Here is a 25080-nt window from a genome sequence, read left to right as displayed (position 1 = left end):
ATATTAAAAATTTTTATATTTAAATTTTAGTCTGATGGAGGTGGGTCACAAATCTGTCAATGTGACCCTGGTTGGAGTGGGGGTTCATGTTCGGCGAACATCGATGAATGTGGCAGTAACCCCTGTTTAAATCAGGGTACTTGCTATGATGGGGTGAATGGGTATTCTTGTCAGTGTACCACCAACTTTGCGGGGGTTAATTGTGAAATTGACCAATCAGGTAGAATCTAATTATTTGCCTTCTCTATCAGCTGCATTTTATTTGCTGTAATATGGTTAAATAGTATGTGCATGCGAAAATTTACCTCTTGTACCATAAATGACAGTTCTTTTTATTTTAAAAGACTTTAACTTAAATATACATATATATATATATTTAAATTTTACATATATATTTAAATTTTTTGTCTTAGCTAAAAAACTGTTAATTTTTTTTGCTTGAGGACTTTAACTCTTACTTTAAGACAGGGGTTCTTTACTTTTTTTGTCTCTATTACCCCTTGTCGAATGAAAAGGTAAAATTTACCCTCATCCTCGTGGTGGCCCCTTGTGAAAAAATGTAAAACATTCTTTTTTGTGTTGTTTACCACAGCAAATATCAAAAAAAGTTTTTTTAATTGCCAAAGACACGATTGTTTTTGACGAGGTCATGTGAAAAATAACGTCTACTTAAATGTCCTAAATAACTATGATATTTTTCAGTAATTATACCTCCTCAGTAGATATACTTTACCCCCAGTGGGTAAATTTACCCCCGGTTAAGAACCCCTGCTTTAAGACATAAAAGGCTTGGGTTTAATTTCCTTTTTTACCATGCCAGAGTGCTTTATATATAAAAACATGAAAATAATTATTTAACTCTTTTAGGTTGTGGTGCTTATTACCAACAAAGTTCTGGTTCATTTAGTTTCCCTGGCAACACTGGACAAAATTATCCAAATGGGAAAAGTTGTGCATGGGTCATCGAAGTTTCTGCTGGAAAGGTAAAAAAGAAACATAATATTAAATTTTGGTCGTACTTTTAATGTTTTGTTTGTATTTAATAGACAGATTTTTTAATTTTTTTTTTTAATAATTGTATTTTTAATTTTTATTTTAATAGATATATTTTGTAAATTTGTTACTTTTGCTTTAGAAATAACAGTTTTTTATTTATTTTTTAACATTTATAGATAATAGAGGTAACTTTTCCAATATTTAACCTTGAACAGTCTAATAGTTGCGCAAACGATTTTCTTCAAATTCATGATGGACCAAGTGCTTCTGCTCACCAAATTGGTAACTTTAATAAATTAAACTGTATTAATTATCTAGTCATGTCTTACAGGCTGCATTTTAAATGTCAGATATAGTGGCAACTTGTGACTAGAAAAATATGCCCGGGAACAACAAACTGCAGTTTTTTTTAATTTTAAAAGTCTTTGTATATGTCATATGTTCCCTTCTAAGGTTATTTATTTATTTATTTTTTTTTGTATATATCTTTCTCCTCAATGTGGGAAAGTTGAATGCGCGACCTAAACATGGAGTAACATAAGTTACTCCAACCCAGTCTCGAGTTGCCTGTGGCAGTTTGGGATATTATATAGATCATAATTGCCTGATAATTATGCTGCTGATTAAGAGCTGGCTCAGCAGAAGTTCATACCGTTTATAGCGCCTTACTCAAGGGCGGTACAGCAAGTTTTTATCATAAACCACTTTTGATACTTTGGCTTAATCTTATTGGTTTTCAGAGTTTTTTAACAGTTAATTTATATTTGGTAAGTGAAGTTACAGCACATGAAAATTTTTTAAAATATAATTTTTTAAAATTTTTTTAGGACATTATTGTGGAACTACGCCCCCAGGTGACCCACTCATTTCAACCCATAATACAATGTATTTTTGGTTTTATTCCAACTCTCAAAATAATGGACTCGGTTTTCAAGTTGTTTGGACTTCCGCAGATCCAGGTTTGTTTAAAAATTCATAAAATTGTTTCCACTTGTTAAAGTTATTTATTAATTTGTAAGAAAGATATTCCGTTGGTTCACAATTTTCAAAAATTTAAGGACTGTAAAAGTAACGAAATTTTAAAACTGTAAAAAATAAGAAAAATATGTTTCAATTATCTAGTTTATAAAATATTTATATTTATCTATAGCTATACATATAGTGACTATTAAGGTATATATGGGGGTTTTTAGGGTAAATTTGAGTATTGTTAGTTGGGGTAAGGTAAATATGTAAATATATATGGTATATTTAGGTGGGTTGGGGTAACATAGGTTTATTTAGGGTAAATTTAGTTGGGTTAGGGTAATTTAGGGATATTTAGGGTAAATTTGTGGTTTTGTTAGTTGGGTTGAAGTATAAATTGGAATATTCATGGTAAATTTAGGGTATATTTTGTGGGGTTAGGGTAATATTAAAATATTTAGGGTTTATAGAGTAAATCTAAAAATGATTAATTTACATGATCTCAAAAGTGTTTAAAAAAATAGCAAGAATTATTTTTAATAATAAAAAACAAAAAAACAATCTTTAAAAAAAATTAAAATATTTTTGAACTTTTATAGTGTGTGGGGGTGATACTAGAGGTCAAGAATTTGGTGACATCACAACCCCTGGTTACCCAGGTAATTACCCCCTTGATGCTGATTGTTATTGGACGGTTGTGGTCCAACCGGGATATGTGATTCAACTTTTATTTGCTTCGTTAAACTTGGAAACTCACGAAGATTGTTTGTCCGATTATGTTGAGGTAAAAATTGTTTGTGTTTTATTTAAAAAAAAATTGATCCAAATTTTTCTTTTATGTTTTGATTTTGGGTAATCCTCTCTTATAATTTAGTTCTCCCTATATTTGTCTTATTTTTTGCTAATTCCATTCTTGTACTTATTGGTTCTCGCTAATTCTTTATTCTACCTTACTGTCCTTGCTAATTCTGTCTCATATTTAACGGTCCTCGTTATGTTGTTTTTTAAATTTTAAAATTTAGGACCTTTCAAACAAAACTGCATATTTTTAAGTCCTTTTTTTAAAAAAGTTTTTACAGCATCAACATTTTGTTAATTGTATTTTTTTTAGAGGTGTCTCGAAATTTAACAAAAACACCATCTTCTATGTAATATTTATTGAATTTTCTTTTTTTTAGATTCGAAATGGTTTAACGGAAAGTGATCCAGTGTTAGCGAGATACTGCAGCACCATCTCTCCACCCCCTCTTCTAACAACTTCCCCAGCTGTCTGGATTCATTTCCATTCTGATAATCAGTTCAATGATAATGGATTCCATATTGTATGGGGCAGTCAACCCGGTAAGAAAAAAAGATTTTTAAACACAGAAAAATTAAAGTCTATTTGGACACATATTTATTAACAATTTTTTTTAAATCTGTAGGCTTATTTTTAGTCAGTTGTGTATTTATAAATTTATTTATCTGGGCTTTGGCTTTGCTCTATAATTCTATAAAAAAAAATTTTATATAAATTTAATTATCGTTTGTTTAAATTTTCAAACATAATTTGTGTTGTTTTAAAAGCACTTTTATAAATGTGTATTTAATAAAAAACATAAAACTATTTATTAAAATTAAATATTACCATTTTATATTTGAAATTATAGATTTTAATTTGCGTGGTGTAGTGAGTGGTAAGAACACTTGCTACCCCACACATGAGATCGTGGGTTTAATCCCCACTGATCTCATGCTGTAAACGGTACGAACTCCTGCTGAGCCAGCAATTAATCAGCAGTATAATTATCGGGCAACTATTATCTATAATATCCAAACTGCCACAGGCAACTCGAGACTGGGTCGGAGTAACTGATGTTACTCTATGTTTAAGTCGCGCATTCAATTTTCCCACATCGAGGATAAAGATATATACAAAAAAATGTTGCCATTTTTTCACACTTTTACTTTGTTATCATACCACCATTGTATAAAATTAAAAATACATATTTTGTTAAGTTTCAATATCTGGATGTGGAGGATATTTTGATGAAGATGACGGAATAATTATTTCACCAAACTGGCCCAATCCTTACATGAATCTACAGGTGATTCAAACATTTTATTATGTTTAAAAAGTATTATTCAAAAGCAGTTGTAAAATATTTAATTTTAAACACTTTTTTGTTAATTTTTTAATTATTTTTTTTAGGCGAATTTAGATTAATTTAATTTCACTTTTATATTACTGGTTTAACTCTTTTTTATAAATTTATGTAAGTTAAAAAGCAACTATTTTTTATACAGGAATGTTTCTGGCAAATCCACATTAAAGATAGTGGAGTTATTTGGTTGGAGTTTACAGATATGGACATAGAGGATCATGAATCTTGTATTTACGATTATATTGAGGTATGCTAACTTATATTTAAAATAATTGTTGTTGGTTTGACAACCTGACCAATAATGTAAGTTTAATAGACTTGAGGTTTCGAAGTAGTTTTGACAATTTATTTAAGAGTGATGCAATGTGAAAGCAGTAAGAATTGAGCTTAAAATCTTTTTAAATAAAGTGGTACGTTTTAACACTTATACTATATAAGGTCCTAGGTTTAGTTCCCATGACTTTTTTTTGTAGAACCTTTAAGTAATTTTAAATTTTATAAGTCCCCTTAAAAATAAATCAGGGTAACAAACATTAATCTAATGTTTTAAAGATATTTTTCTCACATTAAGAATAAATCCTTTTTTGAAAAAACAAAACATTTTTCAGAAATAATAATTTTTAAGAAAATTTGTGAAAAAGATTTTAAAAATTTTCCTTAGGTTCGGGATGGTCCAGATGAGTCAGCTCCTCTAGTGGCAAGACATTGTGGAAGCACAATCCCACCTCCTTATACCTCCTCCACAAATGATCTTTGGATGAAGTTTAAATCTGATGAACTCCAAGGTGGGAGTGGATTTAGAGCAACTTACACCGTCCAATGTGGAGGAACTTATACAGGTTAAAAAAAAAAATTTTTTTGCATTTTTAAAAAGAAAATATCCCTTAAACTTAAAGTAACATTTGTTACCCCAATCCTATTTCAAAGTGACTTTGGTAGTTTGGGATAATATACTGGCAGTGTGGTGTAGTGGTGAGAACACTTGCTACACCACATAAGGTCATTGGTTTAATCCCCACTGCTTTTATGCTGTAGCACCTTTGAGTGAGGTGTTATAAATGGTGTAAACTTCTGCTCAGCTAAAATCTAATCAGCAACTTATAACTATCAGGTAATTATAAACTATAATATCCCGAACTGCCAAAGGTCCAACACTGGGTTGGAGTAACTGATGTTACTCTATGTTTAGGTTGCCTATTAGACCTTCCTACGAGGATAAAGATAAAGAAATTTTAATATTCCATAAAAATAGATTTTAATTTTCCATTAATTGAGCTGCAGATTAGGTATTGGCTCAACAGAAGTTTGTCTTTTTTATATCAGACTATTATATGGTGGCAGTGAGGATCAAACCCATGACTTCATGTTGTCAACCAAAGTGTTTTGGCTACTTTATTATGCCACTTCAAAAAATAATTAACAAGTTAATTAATTAACAGTAAACACCAAAAAAATCAAATATTATTCAATAAAAATAAAAATTTTAGATGAAACTGGGACCTTATTGTCTCCGTATTATCCTGATGTTTATCCAAGTAACAAAGATTGTTATTACATCATAAGACAAGAACCTGGTCACGTGATTGTCTTAACTTTCAATGATTTTGAGTTAGAACATGAACCTAATTGTGATTACGACTATATTGAGGTAACATTTCTTTAAAAAAAAATTATAAAGTAAGGTCAAAAATTATAGTTTTAACCTGTAACTACAAATTAAAAATGGGTTAATATAGTTATAATTTACAAAATGCAGTGGGTATGGGCCTTTTTTTGCAGTAAATCAAAAATAATATTGCAATTTTTTTTATAAAATGTACATTTTTGTATTTATTTATCTTTACTAAGAAAAAGTTAAACTATAATGTACCATTTGCTAACTTGGCCCAGTTTTAAGTTGACTTGTGCAGTTTAAAATATTATTGAATATAAATGTTAAAAATTAATCTGCTAATTTATTATTGGCTCAACAGGAGTTAATTTTTTTAAAAGCACTACAAAAGTATATTTAGTGGGGATCGAACTCAGGGCTTAATGTTATAAAGCCCGGTGTTGTAACCACTACACAATGTCACCCGCAAAGTGAAATTTAGATTAAGAATTAATCAATAAAAACATATTCCAGATTAGGGATGGGTCAAGTGAGGGATCTCCCTTACTCTCCAGACTTTGTGGAAATGTGAGTGCTCCAATACAGAGTTCAGCTAATTATTTGTGGATTCATTTCCACACTGATCCTTATGTTGGAGGGAGTGGTTTTATGGCAACCTATACATCCCCATATACAGGTAATATTCTATTTTTTTTTTAAAGTGGTTGTAATTAACTTAAATTCCTTTATTACTATGGGTTTGATTGTTAAGGCTTTTATTTTGTAGCAATCTTTAATAAGCTGTGATCATTATTTATTTTTGACAGTATTAAATGTATAAAACTTTTATCTTCTATATTACTAAATCAGCAACGGTTTGTTAAACAGCCAAGGGTAGCTTAAGACCAAGCCACCATTAAGAGATGATTATGACCATCTTTGACAGTTTTGGATATAATTGCACAATTATTAACCTGTCAATCTAGAATTGGCTCAGCAGGAATTCGCATCATTTTAAGTCACCTAACTTGAGGGCGTTACAGCATGACAGCAGTGGAAATCGACCCAAAGACCTCATGTATTGAAGTCAAGTCTTCTAACCCCTTACCTGTTCCAAAAATAACAAAGTTTTATATTTTAGGCTGTGGAGGGGTATACACAGAACCCACTGGGGTGCTTCAAAGCCCTTCTCACCCTACCCCTTATCCTCATGGGGCGACCTGTATTTACTATATCAACGTGGACCCCGTTTTTATCATTAATTTTCAGTTTATCTCGTTCTCACTTGAATCACAGGATGTTAATGGTAATTGTAGGGATTATGTGGAGATTTTTGATGGACCAACTAACAACTCATTATCATTGGGAAGGTAGATTTAAGTGAATTTTTTTGATTTTAATGCAAGAATTAAAGTTAAAGTTGATTTTTTTTGCATTTAAAAAATATATTTTGATTTAATTTATAAACTTTTAAAAAAAATTAATTTACAAGTTTTGTAATACTCGTATAAATAACAATTTTTATTTAGATATTGTGGTGATGTACCTCCCCCCACAGTAGTAAGCAGTGGATATACTTTAACTCTTTATTTCTTTGCTGATAATTCGATTAATTCTGACGGATTTGCAGCCGCTTACTCGACAATTAATTCCAGCACTGGTAAGTTTTATTTTGTTTAATTTTATTATTTTTTTTACATTTATTGATTCTTAATTTGGGAAGGCAGACTTTACGACTTAAACAAATAGTTACATCAGCTGCTCCGACTTAGTCTCAAGTTGGCAGTTTGGGGATATTATAGTTTATAATTGCTCGCTAACTACAAGCTGCTGATTAAATTCTAGCTTAGCAGAAGTTTTTACTGTTCCTATCGCTTTACTCAAGGGCACTTCAATATGAGAGCAGCGGGGATTGAACTCAGGTCCTTATGTAGAAAAGCCAAGTGTTTAGACTTGTACCCCACACTGCCAGTTATTTGTTTATTTTATTATTTTAAATCACAGCTTGTGGTAAGAGAATAGATGGAAATGAAGGATTAGTATCTTCACCAAACTACCCCAATAATTATATTGATGCTAGATCTTGTGTTTGGACTTTAGTGGTTGATTCTAATATGCAAATACAAGTAAGATTATTGTAATTGTATTACTCATTATAACCTCACTTTAAAATTGGTATGAAATTCTAAGTGTAAGAAAAATCTTAGTCATGTAAATAGTACTAGTTGTATGGTGTGAAGGTTAGAACCCTTAGCTACATGAGGTCATGTTTTCAAGTCCACACTTTTTTAACACTTGAAATAAACACTTTTTTTTAGGCCAATTTTACCGACTTCTTGTTGGAAGGAGGAACTACTGATGGCATTTGTAGTTATGATTATTTGGAAATAAGGTGAATTTGTAAAAAAATATTTTACAATAAAATCAAAAACTCAAAAACATCAAAAAAGCTTTTACCGGCAGCATGGCTTAGTGGTCAGAACACTTTGTTTCACGGTCCCGGGTTTGATCCCCACTGCTTTTATGCTGTAGAGCCCTTATGTAAGGTGCTGTAAACATGTAAACTCCTGCTGAGTAAGAAACCAATCAGCAGTTAAATTATTGAGCGACCAATATCATTCATATTTTAAACTGCCTTAGTCAACTTAAGACTAGGTCAGGGTAAGGGTAACTAATGTTGCTCTAGTTTTGGTTGTAAATCGAACAACAAAATGGCACAAACATTGACAAAACTTTACCTATTGCCAAATTTATTAACTTATAACTAAATCAGATTTTTAATTTCTAACATTTTCTACAGAAATGGAGGTTATGAAAATTCAGCTTTGATTGGCACCTATTGTGGACAAAACAGTCCCGGTTCATTTGTGACGCACAGCAATCAACTATACATGAAACTTTCTACTGATGCTTATATAAATAACAGAGGTTTTTTGATGACTTATGTCGGTGCTCTAACAGGTACAAATTTTTTCATACCAGATGTAATATTAATTTATAAAATGGCAAAAATGTTAGATTTTAAAAACATTTAAATGCTTGAAAATCGCTAAAAGTTGGAATCAAATCTCAGTAATAAGACTTTACTGTACTATTATATATGCTTTTATACTTTTTTGTGATTGTTTAACAGTTATAAGTGTGTTATAGTAGTTCGTAGTAAGATTACTTAGAGTCTCATGAGGTTATTTTTCTGGTGTATTGGTCAGAACACTTAGCTTCACTACATGAGATCCTGGGTTCGATTCCTAGTGATATCATGCTGTAGCGCCCTTGAGTAAAGCGGTATAAATTCCTGCTGATCCAATACTTAATCAGCAGCATAATTACCGGGTAATTATATTCAATAATATCCCAAACTTCCAAGGTCACTTTAAGATAGGGTTGGGGTAACAAATTTTACCCTTTGTTTTGGACATAAACCTGACCTTTGCATATTGACTATAAAGCTATATAAAAATAAAAACAAATAATTTTATTAAAGTTTTATTAAATAAATTTAAGCAAAATTGATGTTCTTTAGGTTGTGGAGGAACATTAACTTCATCAGATGGTTACTTCCAATCTCCCAACTTTCCTTACCCTTATGACCACAACACTGAATGTTACTGGCTTATTAAAGTATCTGAGGGTTCAATTGTTAGACTTGTTTTTACAACATTTGGACTAGAGTCGGGGAATTATTGTGAATATGATTATGTTGAGGTAAAAAATTCTATTTTAATATTTATAGGATTTTTTCTATATAAGCTTTGGATTTATTACTAATTAGTTACTGTATGTTTACTAATCATATCAAAAACAATAGATATTTGTTTATATTAGGTTTCTAGTTATGTTTTATTAAAGTGTGTTATAGATCACTGTTTAATTCTGTAATTGTTTTTGTTATGGTTAAGCTTCACTTTATGGTATTCTGGGTTGTTTGTCAAAAATTCCTTGAGTACGGCACTATAAGCTATGTAAACTCTTGCGTAACCAAAACACAAATGGCATCTTGCAATATGATTAATATTATATTATCGAGTTGTCTCAGGCAGTTTTGGATATTATAGATTTTAATTTCATAAAAATTAAGCCACTGATTAAGTTTTGGCTCAGCAGGAGTTTATACTGTTTTTAAGACCTTACTTAAGTGTGCTACAAAATGAAGCAGTGGGGATCAAACTCAGACATCATGTACTAAAGCTTGGTGTTTAAACCATTACACCCTGCTGCCAGTGCAAATTATAAAATGTATGAAACAATATTTTTCAGATATTTGATGGACCTACAACAGGTTACCCATCACTGGGTAGAGAATGTGGGGGCCACATCCCTCCACCTTATGTTTCAACCGATCACTTTTTGTATGTGAAGTTAAGGACAGATTCTAGTATTGTAGGAACTGGGTTCCAAGCTCAATATCTCACTGGTAAGCTGTGTTTTTTGTTACAGTTGTTTCTTGTTTTATTTTTTGGTATTTGTTAACTTTAGTGAAACCGACAGCGTGGTGTAGTGGTAAGAACACTTGCTACACCACACATGAGGTCTAGGGTTCGATCCCCACTGATCTCATGCTGTAGCGCTCTTGAGTAAGGCGCTATAAACGGTATGAACTCCTGCTGAGCCGGCACTTAATCAGCAGCATAATTACTGGGCAATTATAATCTATAATATCCCAAACTGCCACAGGCAACTCGAGACTGGGTCGGAGTAACTGATGTTACTCTATGTTTAAGTCGCGTATTCGACTTTCACACATCGAGGATAAAGATATATACAAAAAAAAATGTAAGAACGACCTAAACATTTGGTAATATTTGTTACCCTGACTCAGTCTTGCGTTAATTTACATCTTGCTTAAAGGCGCTTTGATATGAAGCAGTTAGGATTGAAAATTAAATTAATCTGCAGTATTGCACATTTAAATATTTAAATCATGTTAAGTTTACGTTTCTTAAATCTACTTATTACTTTTACATTGTTACTCACTTTTTTGTATATGTAATAGAGCTTAGTGAATGATGTATCTGTACATATATGTATGTTAATATATAGGCCTACAAAACAGATAAAACTGCTGTTTGTGGTGCACGGGGAAGTATTAATTAGAAATTGTGACCATATTACAACAATTAAAATCCTAATTAAAAGGCAGGCTATCAACAAGTGTATTAAATGATTAATATTATTTTGCATTTTAGATAACTAATAGATATTATTCTTTTTACCATTCTTGCTCAAAATTTTTTGAAGAATCAAATTAAATCAACAGGATTTAAAATTTTTAAAATCTGTTGTTGAATAAATATTTTATTTTCAATTAAATTTTTTCCTAGAATGTGGGAGAACAATAAGTGGAAAAGCCTCGGGTAGAATTCAATCTTTAGATTTTCCACAAAATTATCCCCCCAACAGAGATTGTACATGGACGGTTGAGGGAACATACGGAAATAAAATAAATGTTTCTTTCTCCTATTTTGCTATGGAGAGTTGTGATAATTGTGAATGTGATTACGTGGCTGTAAGTCAACAGTTCCACATTTAGATTTTAGTTTTATATATATTTATGAATGCCTAATTTACTCTTAAATTGAGTAAAATTTGTTACCTTAACCTGGTCTTGAGTTGAGTAATATTTGTTACCTTAACCTGGTCTTAAGTTGAGTAATATTTGTTACCTTAACCTGGTCTTAAGTTGAGTAATATTTGTTACCTTAACCTAGTCTTGAGTTGAGTAATATTTGTTACCTTAACCTGGTCTTAAGTTGAGTAATATTTGTTACCTTAACCTGGTCTTAAGTTGAGTAATATTTGTTACCTTAACCTAGTCTTGAGTTGAGTAATATTTGTTACCTTAACCTGGTCTTAAGTTGAGTAATATTTGTTACCTTAACCTGGTCTTAAGTTGAGTAATATTTGTTACCTTAACCTGGTCTTAAGTTGAGTAATATTTGTTACCTTAACCTGGTCTTAAGTTGAGTAATATTTGTTACCTTAACCTAGTCTTGAGTTGAATATTATTTGTTACCTTAACCTGGTCTTAAGTTGAGTAATATTTGTTACCTTAACCTAGTCTTGAGTTGAGTAATATTTGTTACCTTAACCTGGTCTTAAGTTAAGTAATATTTGTTACCTTAACCTGGTCTTAAGTTGAGTAATATTTGTTACCTTAACCTAGTCTTGAGTTGAGTAATATTTGTTACCTTAACCTAGTCTTGAGTTGAATATTATTTGTTACCTTAACCTAGTCTTGAGTTGAATATTATTTGTTACCTTAACCTGGTCTTAAGTTGAGTAATATTTGTTACCTTAACCTAGTCTTGAGTTGAGTAATATTTGTTACCTTAACCTGGTCTTAAGTTAAGTAATATTTGTTACCTTAACCTGGTCTTAAGTTGAGTAGTATTTGTTACCTTAACCTAGTCTTGAGTTGAGTAATATTTGTTACCTTAACCTGGTCTTAAGTTGAGTAATATTTGTTACCTTAACCTAGTCTTGAGTTGAGTAATATTTGTTACCTTAACCTAGTCTTAAGTTGAATATTATTTTTTACCTTAACCTGGTTTTAAGTTAAGTAATATTTGTTACCTTAACCTGGTCTTAAGTTGAGTAATATTTGTTACCTTAACCTGGTCTTAAGTTGAGTAATATTTGTTACCTTAACCTAGTCTTGAGTTGAATATTATTTGTTACCTTAACCTGGTCTTAAGTTGAGTAATATTTGTTACCTTAACCTAGTCTTGAGTTGAGTAATATTTGTTACCTTAACCTGGTCTTAAGTTAAGTAATATTTGTTACCTTAACCTGGTCTTAAGTTGAGTAATATTTGTTACCTTAACCTAGTCTTGAGTTGAGTAATATTTGTTACCTTAACCTAGTCTTGAGTTGAATATTATTTGTTACCTTAACCTAGTCTTGAGTTGAATATTATTTGTTACCTTAACCTGGTCTTAAGTTGAGTAATATTTGTTACCTTAACCTAGTCTTGAGTTGAGTAATATTTGTTACCTTAACCTGGTCTTAAGTTAAGTAATATTTGTTATCTTAACCTGGTCTTAAGTTGAGTAGTATTTGTTACCTTAACTTAGTCTTGAGTTGAGTAATATTTGTTACCTTAACCTGGTCTTAAGTTGAGTAATATTTGTTACCTTAACCTAGTCTTGAGTTGAGTAATATTTGTTACCTTAACCTAGTCTTAAGTTGAATATTATTTGTTACCTTAACCTGGTTTTAAGTTAAGTAATATTTGTTACCTTAACCTGGTCTTAAGTTGAGTAATATTTGTTACCTTAACCTGGTCTTAAGTTGAGTAATATTTGTTACCTTAACCTGGTCTTAAGTTGAGTAATATTTGTTACCTTAACCTGGTCTTAAGTTGAGTAATATTTGTTACCTTAACCTGGTCTTAAGTTAAGTAATATTTGTTACCTTAACCTAGTCTTGAGTTGAATATTATTTGTTACCTTAACCTGGTCTTAAGTTGAGTAATATTTGTTACCTTAACCTAGTCTTAAGTTGAGTAATATTTGTTACCTTAACCTAGTCTTAAGTTGAATATTATTTGTTACCTTAACCTGGTCTTAAGTTGAGTAATATTTATTACCTTAACCTGGTCTTAAGTTGAGTAATATTTGTTACCTTAACCTGGTCTTAAGTTGAGTAATATTTGTTACCTTAACCTAGTTTTAAGTTAAGTAATATTTGTTACCTTAACCTGGTCTTAAGTTGAGTAATATTTGTTACCTTAACCTAGTCTTAAGTTGAGTAATATTTGTTACCTTAACCTGGTCTTAAGTTAAGTAATATTTGTTACCTTAACCTGGTCTTAAGTTGAGTAATATTTGTTACCTTAACCTAGTCTTGAGTTGAGTAATATTTGTTACCTTAACCTAGTCTTGAGTTGAATATTATTTGTTACCTTAACCTAGTCTTGAGTTGAATATTATTTGTTACCTTAATCTGGTCTTAAGTTGAGTAATATTTGTTACCTTAACCTGGTCTTAAGTTGAGTAATATTTGTTACCTTAACCTGGTCTTAAGTTGAGTAATATTTGTTACCTTAACCTGGTCTTAAGTTGAGTAATATTTGTTACCTTAACCTGGTTTTAAGTTGAGTAATATTTGTTACCTTAACCTGGTCTTAAGTTGAGTAATATTTGTTACCTTAACCTGGTCTTAAGTTGAGTAATATTTGTTACCTTAACCTGGTCTTAAGTTAAGTAATATTTGTTACCTTAACCTAGTCTTGAGTTGAATATTATTTGTTACCTTAACCTGGTCTTAAGTTGAGTAATATTTGTTACCTTAACCTAGTCTTGAGTTGAGTAATATTTGTTACCTTAACCTAGTCTTAAGTTGAATATTATTTGTTACCTTAACCTGGTCTTAAGTTGAGTAATATTTGTTACCTTAACCTGGTCTTAAGTTGAGTAATATTTGTTACCTTAACCTAGTCTTGAGTTGAGTAATATTTGTTACCTTAACCTGGTCTTAAGTTGAGTAATATTTGTTACCTTAACCTGGTCTTAAGTTAAGTAATATTTGTTACCTTAACCTGGTCTTAAGTTGAGTAATATTTGTTACCTTAACCTAGTCTTGAGTTGAATATTGTTTGTTACCTTAACCTAGTCTTGAGTTGAATATTATTTGTTACCTTAACCTGGTCTTAAGTTAAGTAATATTTGTTACCTTAACCTAGTTTTAAGTTAAGTAATATTTGTTACCTTAACCTGGTCTTAAGTTGAGTAATATTTGTTACCTTAACCTAGTCTTGAGTTGAGTAATGTTTGTTACCTTAACCTGGTCTTAAGTTGAGTAATATTTGTTACCTTAACCTAGTCTTGAGTTGAATATTATTTGTTACCTTAACCTGGTCTTAAGTTGAGTAATATTTGTTACCTTAACCTAGTCTTGAGTTGAGTAATATTTGTTACCTTAACCTGGTCTTAAGTTAAGTAATATTTGTTATCTTAACCTGGTCTTAAGTTGAGTAATATTTGTTACCTTAACCTAGTCTTGAGTTGAGTAATATTTGTTACCTTAACCTAGTCTTGAGTTGAATATTATTTGTTACCTTAACCTAGTCTTGAGTTGAATATTATTTGTTACCTTAACCTGGTCTTAAGTTGAGTAATATTTGTTACCTTAACCTGGTCTTAAGTTGAGTAATATTTGTTACCTTAACCTAGTCTTGAGTTGAGTAATATTTGTTACCTTAACCTAGTCTTGAGTTGAATATTATTTGTTACCTTAACCTAGTCTTGAGTTGAATATTATTTGTTACCTTAACCTGGTCTTAAGTTGAGTAATATTTGTTACCTTAACCTAGTCTTGAGTTGAGTAATATTTGTTACCTTAACCTGGTCTTAAGTTAAGTAATATTTGTTACCTTAACCTGGTCTTAAGTTGAGTAGTATTTGTTACCTTAACCTAGTCTTGAGTTGAGTAATATTTGTTACCTTAACCTGGTCTTAAGTTGAGTAATATTTGTTACCTTAACCTAGTCTTGAGTTGAGTAATATTTGTTACCTTAACCTAGTCTTAAGTTGAATATTATTTGTTACCTTAACCTGGTTTTAAGTTAAGTAATATTTGTTACCTTAACCTGGTCTTAAGTTGAGTAATATTTGTTACCTTAACCTGGTCTTAAGTTGAGTAATATTTGTTACCTTAACCTGGTCTTAAGTTGAGTAATATTTGTTACCTTAACCTGGTCTTAAGTTGAGTAATATTTGTTACCTTAACCTGGTCTTAAGTTAAGTAATATTTGTTACCTTAACCTAGTCTTGAGTTGAATATTATTTGTTACCTTAACCTGGTCTTAAGTTGAGTAATATTTGTTACTTTAACCTAGTCTTAAGTTGAGTAATATTTGTTACCTTAACCTAGTTTTAAGTTGAGTAATATTTGTTACCTTAACCTGGTCTTAAGTTGAATAATATTTGTTACCTTAACCTGGTCTTAAGTTAAGTAATATTTGTTACCTTAACCTAGTCTTGAGTTGAATATTATTTGTTACCTTAACCTGGTCTTAAGTTAAGTAATATTTGTTACCTTAACCTAGTCTTGAGTTGAATATTATTTGTTACCTTAACCTGGTCTTAAGTTGAGTAATATTTGTTACCTTAACCTGGTCTTAAGTTGAGTAATATTTGTTACCTTAACATGGTCTTAAGTTGAGTAATATTTGTTACCTTAACCTGGTCTTAAGTTGAGTAATATTTGTTACCTTAACCTGGTCTTAAGTTGAGTAATATTTGTTACCTTAACCTGGTCTTAAGTTGAGTAATATTTGTTACCTTAACCTGGTCTTAAGTTAAGTAATATTTGTTACCTTAACCTGGTCTTAAGTTGAGTAATATTTGTTACCTTAACCTGGTCTTAAGTTGAGTAATATTTGTTACCTTAACCTAGTCTTGAGTTGAATATTATTTGTTACCTTAACCTAGTCTTGAGTTGAATATTATTTGTTACCTTAACCTGGTCTTAAGTTGAGTAATATTTGTTACCTTAACCTAGTCTTGAGTTGAGTAATATTTGTTACCTTAACCTGGTCTTAAGTTAAGTAATATTTGTTACCTTAACCTGGTCTTAAGTTGAGTAGTATTTGTTACCTTAACCTAGTCTTGAGTTGAGTAATATTTGTTACCTTAACCTGGTCTTAAGTTGAGTAATATTTGTTACCTTAACCTAGTCTTGAGTTGAGTAATATTTGTTACCTTAACTTAGTCTTAAGTTGAATATTATTTGTTACCTTAACCTGGTTTTAAGTTAAGTAATATTTGTTACCTTAACCTGGTCTTAAGTTGAGTAATATTTGTTACCTTAACCTGGTCTTAAGTTGAGTAATATTTGTTACCTTAACCTGGTCTTAAGTTGAGTAATATTTGTTACCTTAACCTGGTCTTAAGTTGAGTAATATTTGTTACCTTAACCTGGTCTTAAGTTAAGTAATATTTGTTACCTTAACCTAGTCTTGAGTTGAATATTATTTGTTACCTTAACCTGGTCTTAAGTTGAGTAATATTTGTTATCTTAACCTAGTCTTAAGTTGAGTAATATTTGTTACCTTAACCTAGTCTTAAGTTGAGTAATATTTGTTACCTTAACCTGGTCTTAAGTTGAATAATATTTGTTACCTTAACCTGGTCTTAAGTTAAGTAATATTTGTTACCTTAACCTAATCTTGAGTTGAATATTATTTGTTACCTTAACCTGGTCTTAAGTTAAGTAATATTTGTTACCTTAACCTAGTCTTGAGTTGAATATTATTTGTTACCTTAACCTGGTCTTAAGTTGAGTAATATTTGTTACCTTAACCTGGTCTTAAGTTGAGTAATATTTGTTACCTTAACCTGGTCTTAAGTTGAGTAATATTTGTTACCTTAACCTGGTCTTAAGTTGAGTAATATTTGTTACCTTAACCTGGTCTTAAGTTGAGTAATATTTGTTACCTTAACCTGGTCTTAAGTTGAGTAATATTTGTTACCTTAACCTGGTCTTAAGTTGAGTAATATTTGTTACCTTAACCTGGTCTTAAGTTAAGTAATATTTGTTACCTTAACCTAGTCTTGAGTTGAATATTATTTGTTACCTTAACCTGGTCTTAAGTTGAGTAATATTTGTTACCTTAACCTAGTCTCGAGTTGAGTAATATTTGTTACCTTAACCTAGTCTTAAGTTGAATATTATTTGTTACCTTAACCTGGTCTTAAGTTGAGTAATATTTGTTACCTTAACCTGGTCTTAAGTTGAGTAATATTTGTTACCTTAACCTAGTCTTGAGTTGAGTAATATTTGTTACCTTAACCTGGTCTTAAGTTGAGTAATATTTGTTACCTTAACCTAGTTTTAAGTTAAGTAATATTTGTTACCTTAACCTGGTCTTAAGTTGAGTAATATTTGTTACCTTAACCTAGTTTTAAGTTAAGTAATATTTGTTACCTTAACCTAGTTTTAAGTTAAGTAATAGTTTGGATTATTTTTAATTATAATTGGCCAATAGTTGATACTTATTAGTTTTTAGCTTGTCTAGAGTTTTTATCGTTTATAACGCCTTGCTTAAGGATGCTACCACATGGAAGCAGTGGAAATTAAACCCAGGACTTTAAGTAACAAAGCCAAATGCTCTAGCTGTCATGTTTATTTAAACAAAATTTTAAAAAATAATAAACTTTTTATATAGTTGTATGATGGTGATCTTGTCTCCAGTCCTCTGCTTGGTAAACATTGTGCTACAGCTCCTTCTCCTTTACAAACTACTTCAAATTATTTGACAGTTCAATTTCACTCAGATGCAAGGACTCAAGCTCCTGGCTTTGAAATATTATGGGCGGTAGACGGGTGTGTATAATGAAATTAGAAACCATTTTTTTAAGTTTTAAGGATTATTTCACAAATTAACCATAGGGTAATATTTGTGACCCTGACCCAGTCTTGAGTTGCTTTTGACAGTTTTGAATATTTTCAAACATTTTGCCAAATAATTTTCTAATTTTTAAGATCAGCAGGAGTTTTATCTTGTAAAAAGAGTTATTTGGGGAAGCAATAACATAAAAGTAGTGGGAATCGAACCACTGAACTTGTCCTATAAACCCAACTCCTTTTATTTTTTTTCTAATTTCATTTTTTAGAATTATTTTTCGTTTTTTTTTTTTTTTTTTTTTTTTTTCAATATTTTTTAATTGATATCTTTTTTTAGATGTGGCAAACACTACACAACCCCAACTGGGGTAATAACGAGCCCCAACTACCCCAACTCTTATGACGATAACAGGGAATGTATTTGGCAAATAACAACAAGTCCAGGGACAAGTGTTGAACTTACCATAACTGTGTTTGATGTTGAACATCATGCTCAATGTGAGTAGACACTTTTTATAAACTAGATACTTTTTTTGTATATGTTTTAATGAAAGTAAATACTTTTTGTAAATTTCGAAAAAGTAGTGACTACTTTACATTTTTTAAAAAGGGTAGATACTTTTTTCACTTCCTAAAAAGAAAGTAGACACTTTTTTTGTAAATTTAAAAAGGTAGTTACTATTTTGTTACGTAATTCAATGAGAGTAAGCACTTTTTTGTGAACTTCCAAAGTAGTTACTATTTTTTACTATGTTTTTATTTTAATATGAGTAATTACCTTACTATAAAATTTGTTTATTTTTGTCTCATTATTTTGTTCACATTTTTTAACTTTATTTTTATCATAGGTGACTATGACGTGTTACATATTTACAATGGACTAGCTGTGGATCCATCATACTTGTTAGTTGAGTTATGTAATAGTGATAGTTCTACTACACCTAACTTACCCATGGTAGTAACTTCAACCTCATCGTTTATGACACTTCAATTTATAACCGGTAAACACTTAGTGTACCCAATGTTTAGGTCGTAAAGTTGACCTTCTAACGAAAAATAATTTAAAAATAAATTTTGTTACTTCTCTTTAATATTTTTTGCTAGATCAAAATACAAATGGAAAAGGATTTAGTGCTAATTATCAAGAAGTAGTCGGCCAATGTGGTGGCCTAATTTCAACCACTAGTGGTGCTATTGTGTCCCCTAATTACCCCAATGCTTACCCAGCTATGCAGGATTGTGAATGGTTCATTGACGTGGGAGAGGGTAAAAAAAAAATTTAAAAAAAAATAATAAAAATATTAAAAAAATTTTTCATATCAATATAAACTAAAATTACACTTAAAATGTTTAAAAAAAAATAAAGTTGTAAAAACACTTTAATTAAAAAATAAAGAAAAGTCAAATATTTTAATTTCTTTAACAGGTAGCACAATTGTTTTAACTTTTGAAGCCTTTGATATTGAAGCATCATCATCTTGTATTTACGATTATGTTGCAGTCTATGATGGGAATTATAACAATGATACTTTATTGTTAAAAGCATGTGGTTTTACTATACCTTATCCTGTGCAAACTACTGGTCATACTTTAACTTTAATATTTCATTCTGATCCTATTGCTACTCATAATGTAAGTATTAAAATGGATAATATATTGTTTAGAGATACAGTCTTTAGCTTAAATAGTTGTTTATTTTTTGAACTTTATTTTAATTGTCGAATTATGGTTACAACCTTTATATTTCTGGATTATTTTAACAATCATGCACCACAATGGGTATTTTCTATCGAAAAAATGAAACACTTTTTCTTTTTTCTTTTTTATTTTGGTTTTTCGCACATTGATATAAATAAATAATAAATACGATTACAACAAAGCGATGGAAAAAATGACAAAGTCAATTTAATGATTTAAAACATGCCAAAAGTATTAATGTTTACATAAAGATTTTAAGTATGTTATGGCATGGTCACCAAACCCTTGGTTTGAAACATAAGGTCCTGGGTTCGAGGCTGGACCAAGATAACAATAGTTACCTTTAAAAACAATAGTTATTCTATTTTTGGGTTTACACTATTGCGCACTCTTAACATCTATTTGCTTAAATTATTTAAAACTTTATAAAATTGTTTTTATTTTTAATTATTAAACTAACTTTGTCAGGGTTTTCGTGCTACTTTTACATCTGGTTGTGGTGGGAGAATTGTTGCTGCTCAGGTATTCTAATTCAGTTAAAAAATAATAAAAAAATGTGTTTTAGCTAGACATATTGGTAACTCTTTTTTGCACTTGTTTTTAAATGCAAAAAACTCTAAAAATAAATATATTTTTAATAAAATAATTTTTAAATACTTTATCCTCATTATATTTTGCCACAGGATGGCAGTTTTCAGTCCCCCAACTACCCGGATACCTACCCAGCAAATACAACTTGCACATGGCAGATTGAGGCACCTGAAGTAGATGGACATATTAAACTCTCTTTCACTCACATGGACTTCTGGAATGACCCGTATCAGTTTAACGGAACATGTGAAGTGTAAGTTAACACACTTGGTTTTTAACTTGAGGTTTCTGGTTTAATTCTCACTGTTTCCAATTCTTAACGAACTTGAGTAAGATTTTAAAGTGAAACATAGAGTAACAACAGTTGCTTAAACCCAGTCTCGAGTTGTCTTTAGTAGTTAGGAATATTATAGATTATAATTGCTCGACAATTAAGCTGCTTATGAGGTGCTGACTCAGCAGGAGTTTATACTGTTTATAGCGCCTTACTTAAGGGTGCTACATCATAAGAGCACTGAGAATCAAACCTAGGACCTCATGTGGTGTAGAAAGTGTTCCGACCACTACACCACTCTGCCAGTCTTGGTTGTAAGTATTGGTTGCAAGTTGCCACTATATTACTATAATAAAATTTCATTTGTAGGTTAGGCTGTTATAAAAGAGTCTATCTAAATATTTAATGTTTGAACAGATATGATTATGTTGAAGTAAGAGATGGATTAGGACTTGGTGCTCCAATATTATCAACTTATTGTGCATCATCCATTCCACCTCCCGTTGTTTCTGCTAGCAATGCTTACACTGTCACCATGTTCTCCAAGGTAAAATTCTATTTTTTTAAATAAATTATTTTTTGTGAATAGTCTTTTAAAACTTGAATCCCGGGTTTGATTCTTAGTACTGCTATGTTGTTGTCTTACCTAAAATATTTATAGAAAAAAAAAATTTAAACCATTTTCAGATAAATTTCTTTTTATTGAAACTAAAGAATATTTAAGACTCCATAAGTCCTGGGTTTGATTCCCAGTGCAGGTATGTTAAAGACTTAACTAAATACTAACAAATTACAATTTTTTTTAACAGAGTCCTCATCAGAGATCAGGATTCCGAGCATTGTATAGTGCGTCAACATCTCGTTGTGGGGGAGAATTAAATGCAGCACATGGGTATTTTAATTCACCCAATTACCCCGCAGCTTACCCCGTTGATACTACTTGTGTTTGGATTATTAAGTAATTAATTATCTTCAAATTATTTAAATTTTTTTTTATTCTGGTTGTAAAAAAAGGTAACTTTTCATAAACTAATTAATTTGTTTTGATTCTTGATGTGGAAAGGCTGACTTTACTGCCTAAGTATAAAAAAAACATTAGTCTTGAGTTGACTTTTTAGGATATTATTGACAACCAGGTTGAGATATTATTGATTATAATTGCTTGATAATTAATTTTCCAATTGGCTTTGGCTTAATAGAAGTCTTAAAATATTTTTAAATATTATTATCTTACTGCCATCCAATGAATACACACATGAGATATTTATTAGGAGTTATCTAAGATAATTATTTTAAGCTTGACCTTGCAGCATGGTTTAATAAGATCACTTGCTACACTACATGAGGTTGTTGGTTTAATCCCCACTGCTTTCATGTTGCAGCACCCTTATTAAGGCGCTATAAATGGTATGAACTCCTGCTAAGCCAGCACTTAATCAGCAGCATAATTATCGGGCAATTATAATTTATATAATATCCTAAACTGCTAAAGGCAATTTGAGACTGGGTCAGGGTAACTGATGTTACTCTATGTTTAAATCGGGCCGTGAACCTTTCCACATCAAGGATAAAAATATATTTATATAAAAAATAAAGTTTCATACACAAATTATTAATTTTTTAAATATTTGAAATTTTTAAGTTCATCTCCTGGTAATGGAATAGCTTTAAGGTTTTTATCGATGGATCTTGAAGAACATTCAAGTTGTTTATGGGATTATGTTCAAGTCCGAGAAGGTATTTATTTAATTGGTTTTAATAATAATAACAGGTTTTAAAAAATAAAAAAACTGATTGATTTAATCTAAAAGTTAAACTTGGTTATTGAAAAACTAAATGCCTTAGACCACAACAAACTTTGTTAATATAATTACGTAATGTTTTGGGCAGTTTGTTTTAGTTTAACAAACTATTACCATTTTTATACTGTCTCTTTTTTATTAAGTTGTGTTAGGTTAAAATTATTTTAAATTCAAGATTTTAACACATTTAAAAAAAATATAATATGAAAACATTATTGTATACCAGCAGCAAGAATTAAAACTTAAAATTTTTGCAAATTACTAATAAATTTTATTCCATGATAAAATTAGAATATCATTTGAAAATATATTTGTGTTAGAAGGAAAAATTAAACTTTTAACGTTAAGTTAAATGGGACAATAGGTACAACTTTAATCCATGTGAAGACTTGGCTTCACTACATAAGGTCCATGGTTTGATTCCCACTGTTCTTATGCTTATAGTGTCCTTACCCAAGGCACTACAAATGAACTTCTGCTGGGTCAATATTTAATCAGCAGCTTAATTATCGGGCAATTATATTTAACAATATCTCAAACTGCCAAAGGCAACTTAATACTAGATCGGAGTAGTTAATTTTACTTTACGCATAGGTTGTGAAGTCGACATACCCACATCAAGAATAAACGATGTAAAAAAAAATTTAAATCTTCAAAATAATAATTTTTAGGTTCCTCTACTGGACCAGTGTTAGCACAATATTGTGGATCTACTATTCCCAGTAATCTTACCACAATAAACGGGCATGTTCTGTATATTGTATTCAAAAGTGATATAAGTGGCACAGGACAGGGTTTTCAAGCTGAATATTCACACACTTATGGTAGTACCTCAATCGCGTAAGTTTTTTTTGGGGTTGTTGTTTTATTTTTTTGTAAAAATTTTATTATTTATTAAATATATTTATTTTAATGTTGAATTTTTATATATTAAAAATAAATATTTGGATCAAATAAAAGGGTTTAGTTAAAAGGGAAATAAATAGAGTTTATTTATAAAGGGTTTAAATAAAGGGGGTGCATTTGTAAGGGATTTAAATAAAGGGGTTTAGATGAAATGGGTTTAAATAAAAGGATTAAATTAAGTGTTTCATTTGAGAGGGTTTTAAATAAAGGAGTTTAAAAATGTGATTTATTTACACAGAGTTTAAATGTAAGGTGTTCAAATTTAATTATGTCACTGGGAATCAAACCCAAGATATATGCTTTAGAAAAAAATCCCTATTATTAAAACTTCATTTTTTTCTTAGTTTTCCAAGTGGTTCTATAGCTTCTCCTATGTACCCTTACAACTACCCAAACTTAGTTGATGCTTATTATTACGTTTATGCTCCATTTGGCGACTTTATTTCTTATTCCTTTACTTTATTTGATTTAGAATTCTTTGAACTGTAAGTGTTTATATCTTAAAATTTATATTAGGTTGTTTTTTTGCCACATTTTTTCTTATTTCTTTATTCTTGATTTAAAAAGGTCAATTTTACAACCTTAACCTAAGGTAGTAGTAGTTACTCCAACCCAGTCTCGAGTTGATTTTGTTAGTTTGGGATATTATAGATTATAATTGTCTTATAATAAAGCTGCTGATTAAGTACTGGCTTAGCAGGAGTTCATACCGTTTATAGCGCCTTACTAAAGGGTGCTACAGCATATAAGCAGTGGGGACTAAACCCAGGACTTTATGTAGTGAAGACAAGTGTTTTAACCAGTACACCAATGCTTTTTTATCTTGAAAATAACACTTAGAACCTCAAAGAAATATTTGTAATATCTTTTATTCTCTGAATATTTTGTCAAAATTAATTTTTTTTATTATTTTAGTTGTGGTTATGATTATCTTGCAATATTTGATGGTGACACAATTAACGCTCCTCCACTTTTGTTTGCATGTGGAAATGATATTTTACCTCCTGCTACTACAACTACACAAGTAAAACATAAAAAAATACTAATATTGCTCTATTCTATACTATTACACTACAATGTGTTATGGCTTGTATTTAGAACAGTTTTATAACATTTTTTTTCTGTAAATATATAAATTTATATTATTTAAATATATAAAGGCAGTATAACACACTTAAATATAGGGTAATTTATTGCAATTAACAGTTTGCAATATTATTGATTGATTTGCCTTAAAGTAAACCTGCCAATTGTTTTTCACAAAAACTAGTACTGTTTATAGCATTTTACTTAAGGCTTCCACAGTGGGGATTGAACCTATGACCTCAAGAAATTGAGCCAAGTATTTTAACACTTTTTTAACTAATTTCAGGGTTCGATGTTGGTTTGGTTTCACTCAGATTGGGGAGTTAGTGCTCGGGGTTTCTTCATGGACTGGACAGCAGTTCCTGGAGATGGAATCGATCCCAATCCAACTAATGTTCCAACTATTCCTACAGGTTATCCCTAATCTCTTGTTGTTTTTATAAATATATCATTTAAACCTTAGATTTAAGGTGGGAAATATATTTGTTTAACCTACATTAGTTTTAGTAATTTTGCTATAAGATAATATTATAAAATACATAAATACCGTATTGTGAGTTATTTAAACATGATGTTTTTTATGTTTTTATGAGAAAAAACTGTAAATTTATTGAGTTATTTAATTTAGGATTTGATAATTAAGTTATTTATTTTGTCACAATTTAGTGTTGAGTTCTG

The 25080-nt window shown here is 30.3% G+C and overlaps 1 protein-coding gene across 1 annotated transcript in view; it reads left to right on the top strand.

Moving 5' to 3' along the window:
- LOC145741354 (cubilin-like) overlaps positions 1-25080 on the top strand; it is a 47977-nt gene that overhangs the window by 2096 nt on the left and 20801 nt on the right. Inside the window, 33 exon segments of the mRNA XM_082558934.1 lie at positions 31-220; positions 868-983; positions 1173-1278; positions 1824-1955; positions 2562-2746; positions 3141-3303; positions 3961-4049; positions 4249-4353; positions 4768-4945; positions 5594-5754; positions 6232-6394; positions 6839-7067; positions 7227-7357; positions 7702-7823; positions 8016-8089; positions 8498-8658; positions 9221-9402; positions 9955-10111; positions 11019-11203; positions 17867-18024; positions 18383-18543; positions 18894-19046; positions 19150-19311; positions 19472-19677; positions 20212-20265; positions 20427-20587; positions 21026-21155; positions 21418-21566; positions 22251-22345; positions 23082-23250; positions 23661-23807; positions 24232-24340; positions 24689-24815. Coding sequence (XP_082415060.1) covers positions 31-220; positions 868-983; positions 1173-1278; positions 1824-1955; positions 2562-2746; positions 3141-3303; positions 3961-4049; positions 4249-4353; positions 4768-4945; positions 5594-5754; positions 6232-6394; positions 6839-7067; positions 7227-7357; positions 7702-7823; positions 8016-8089; positions 8498-8658; positions 9221-9402; positions 9955-10111; positions 11019-11203; positions 17867-18024; positions 18383-18543; positions 18894-19046; positions 19150-19311; positions 19472-19677; positions 20212-20265; positions 20427-20587; positions 21026-21155; positions 21418-21566; positions 22251-22345; positions 23082-23250; positions 23661-23807; positions 24232-24340; positions 24689-24815 — 4810 coding nt within the window.

Source organism: Corella eumyota, chromosome 2 (genome assembly GCF_963082875.1).
Source record: "Corella eumyota chromosome 2, kaCorEumy4.1, whole genome shotgun sequence".
NCBI lineage: Eukaryota > Metazoa > Chordata > Ascidiacea > Phlebobranchia > Corellidae > Corella > Corella eumyota.
This window is presented reverse-complemented; position numbering and strand designations above follow the sequence as displayed.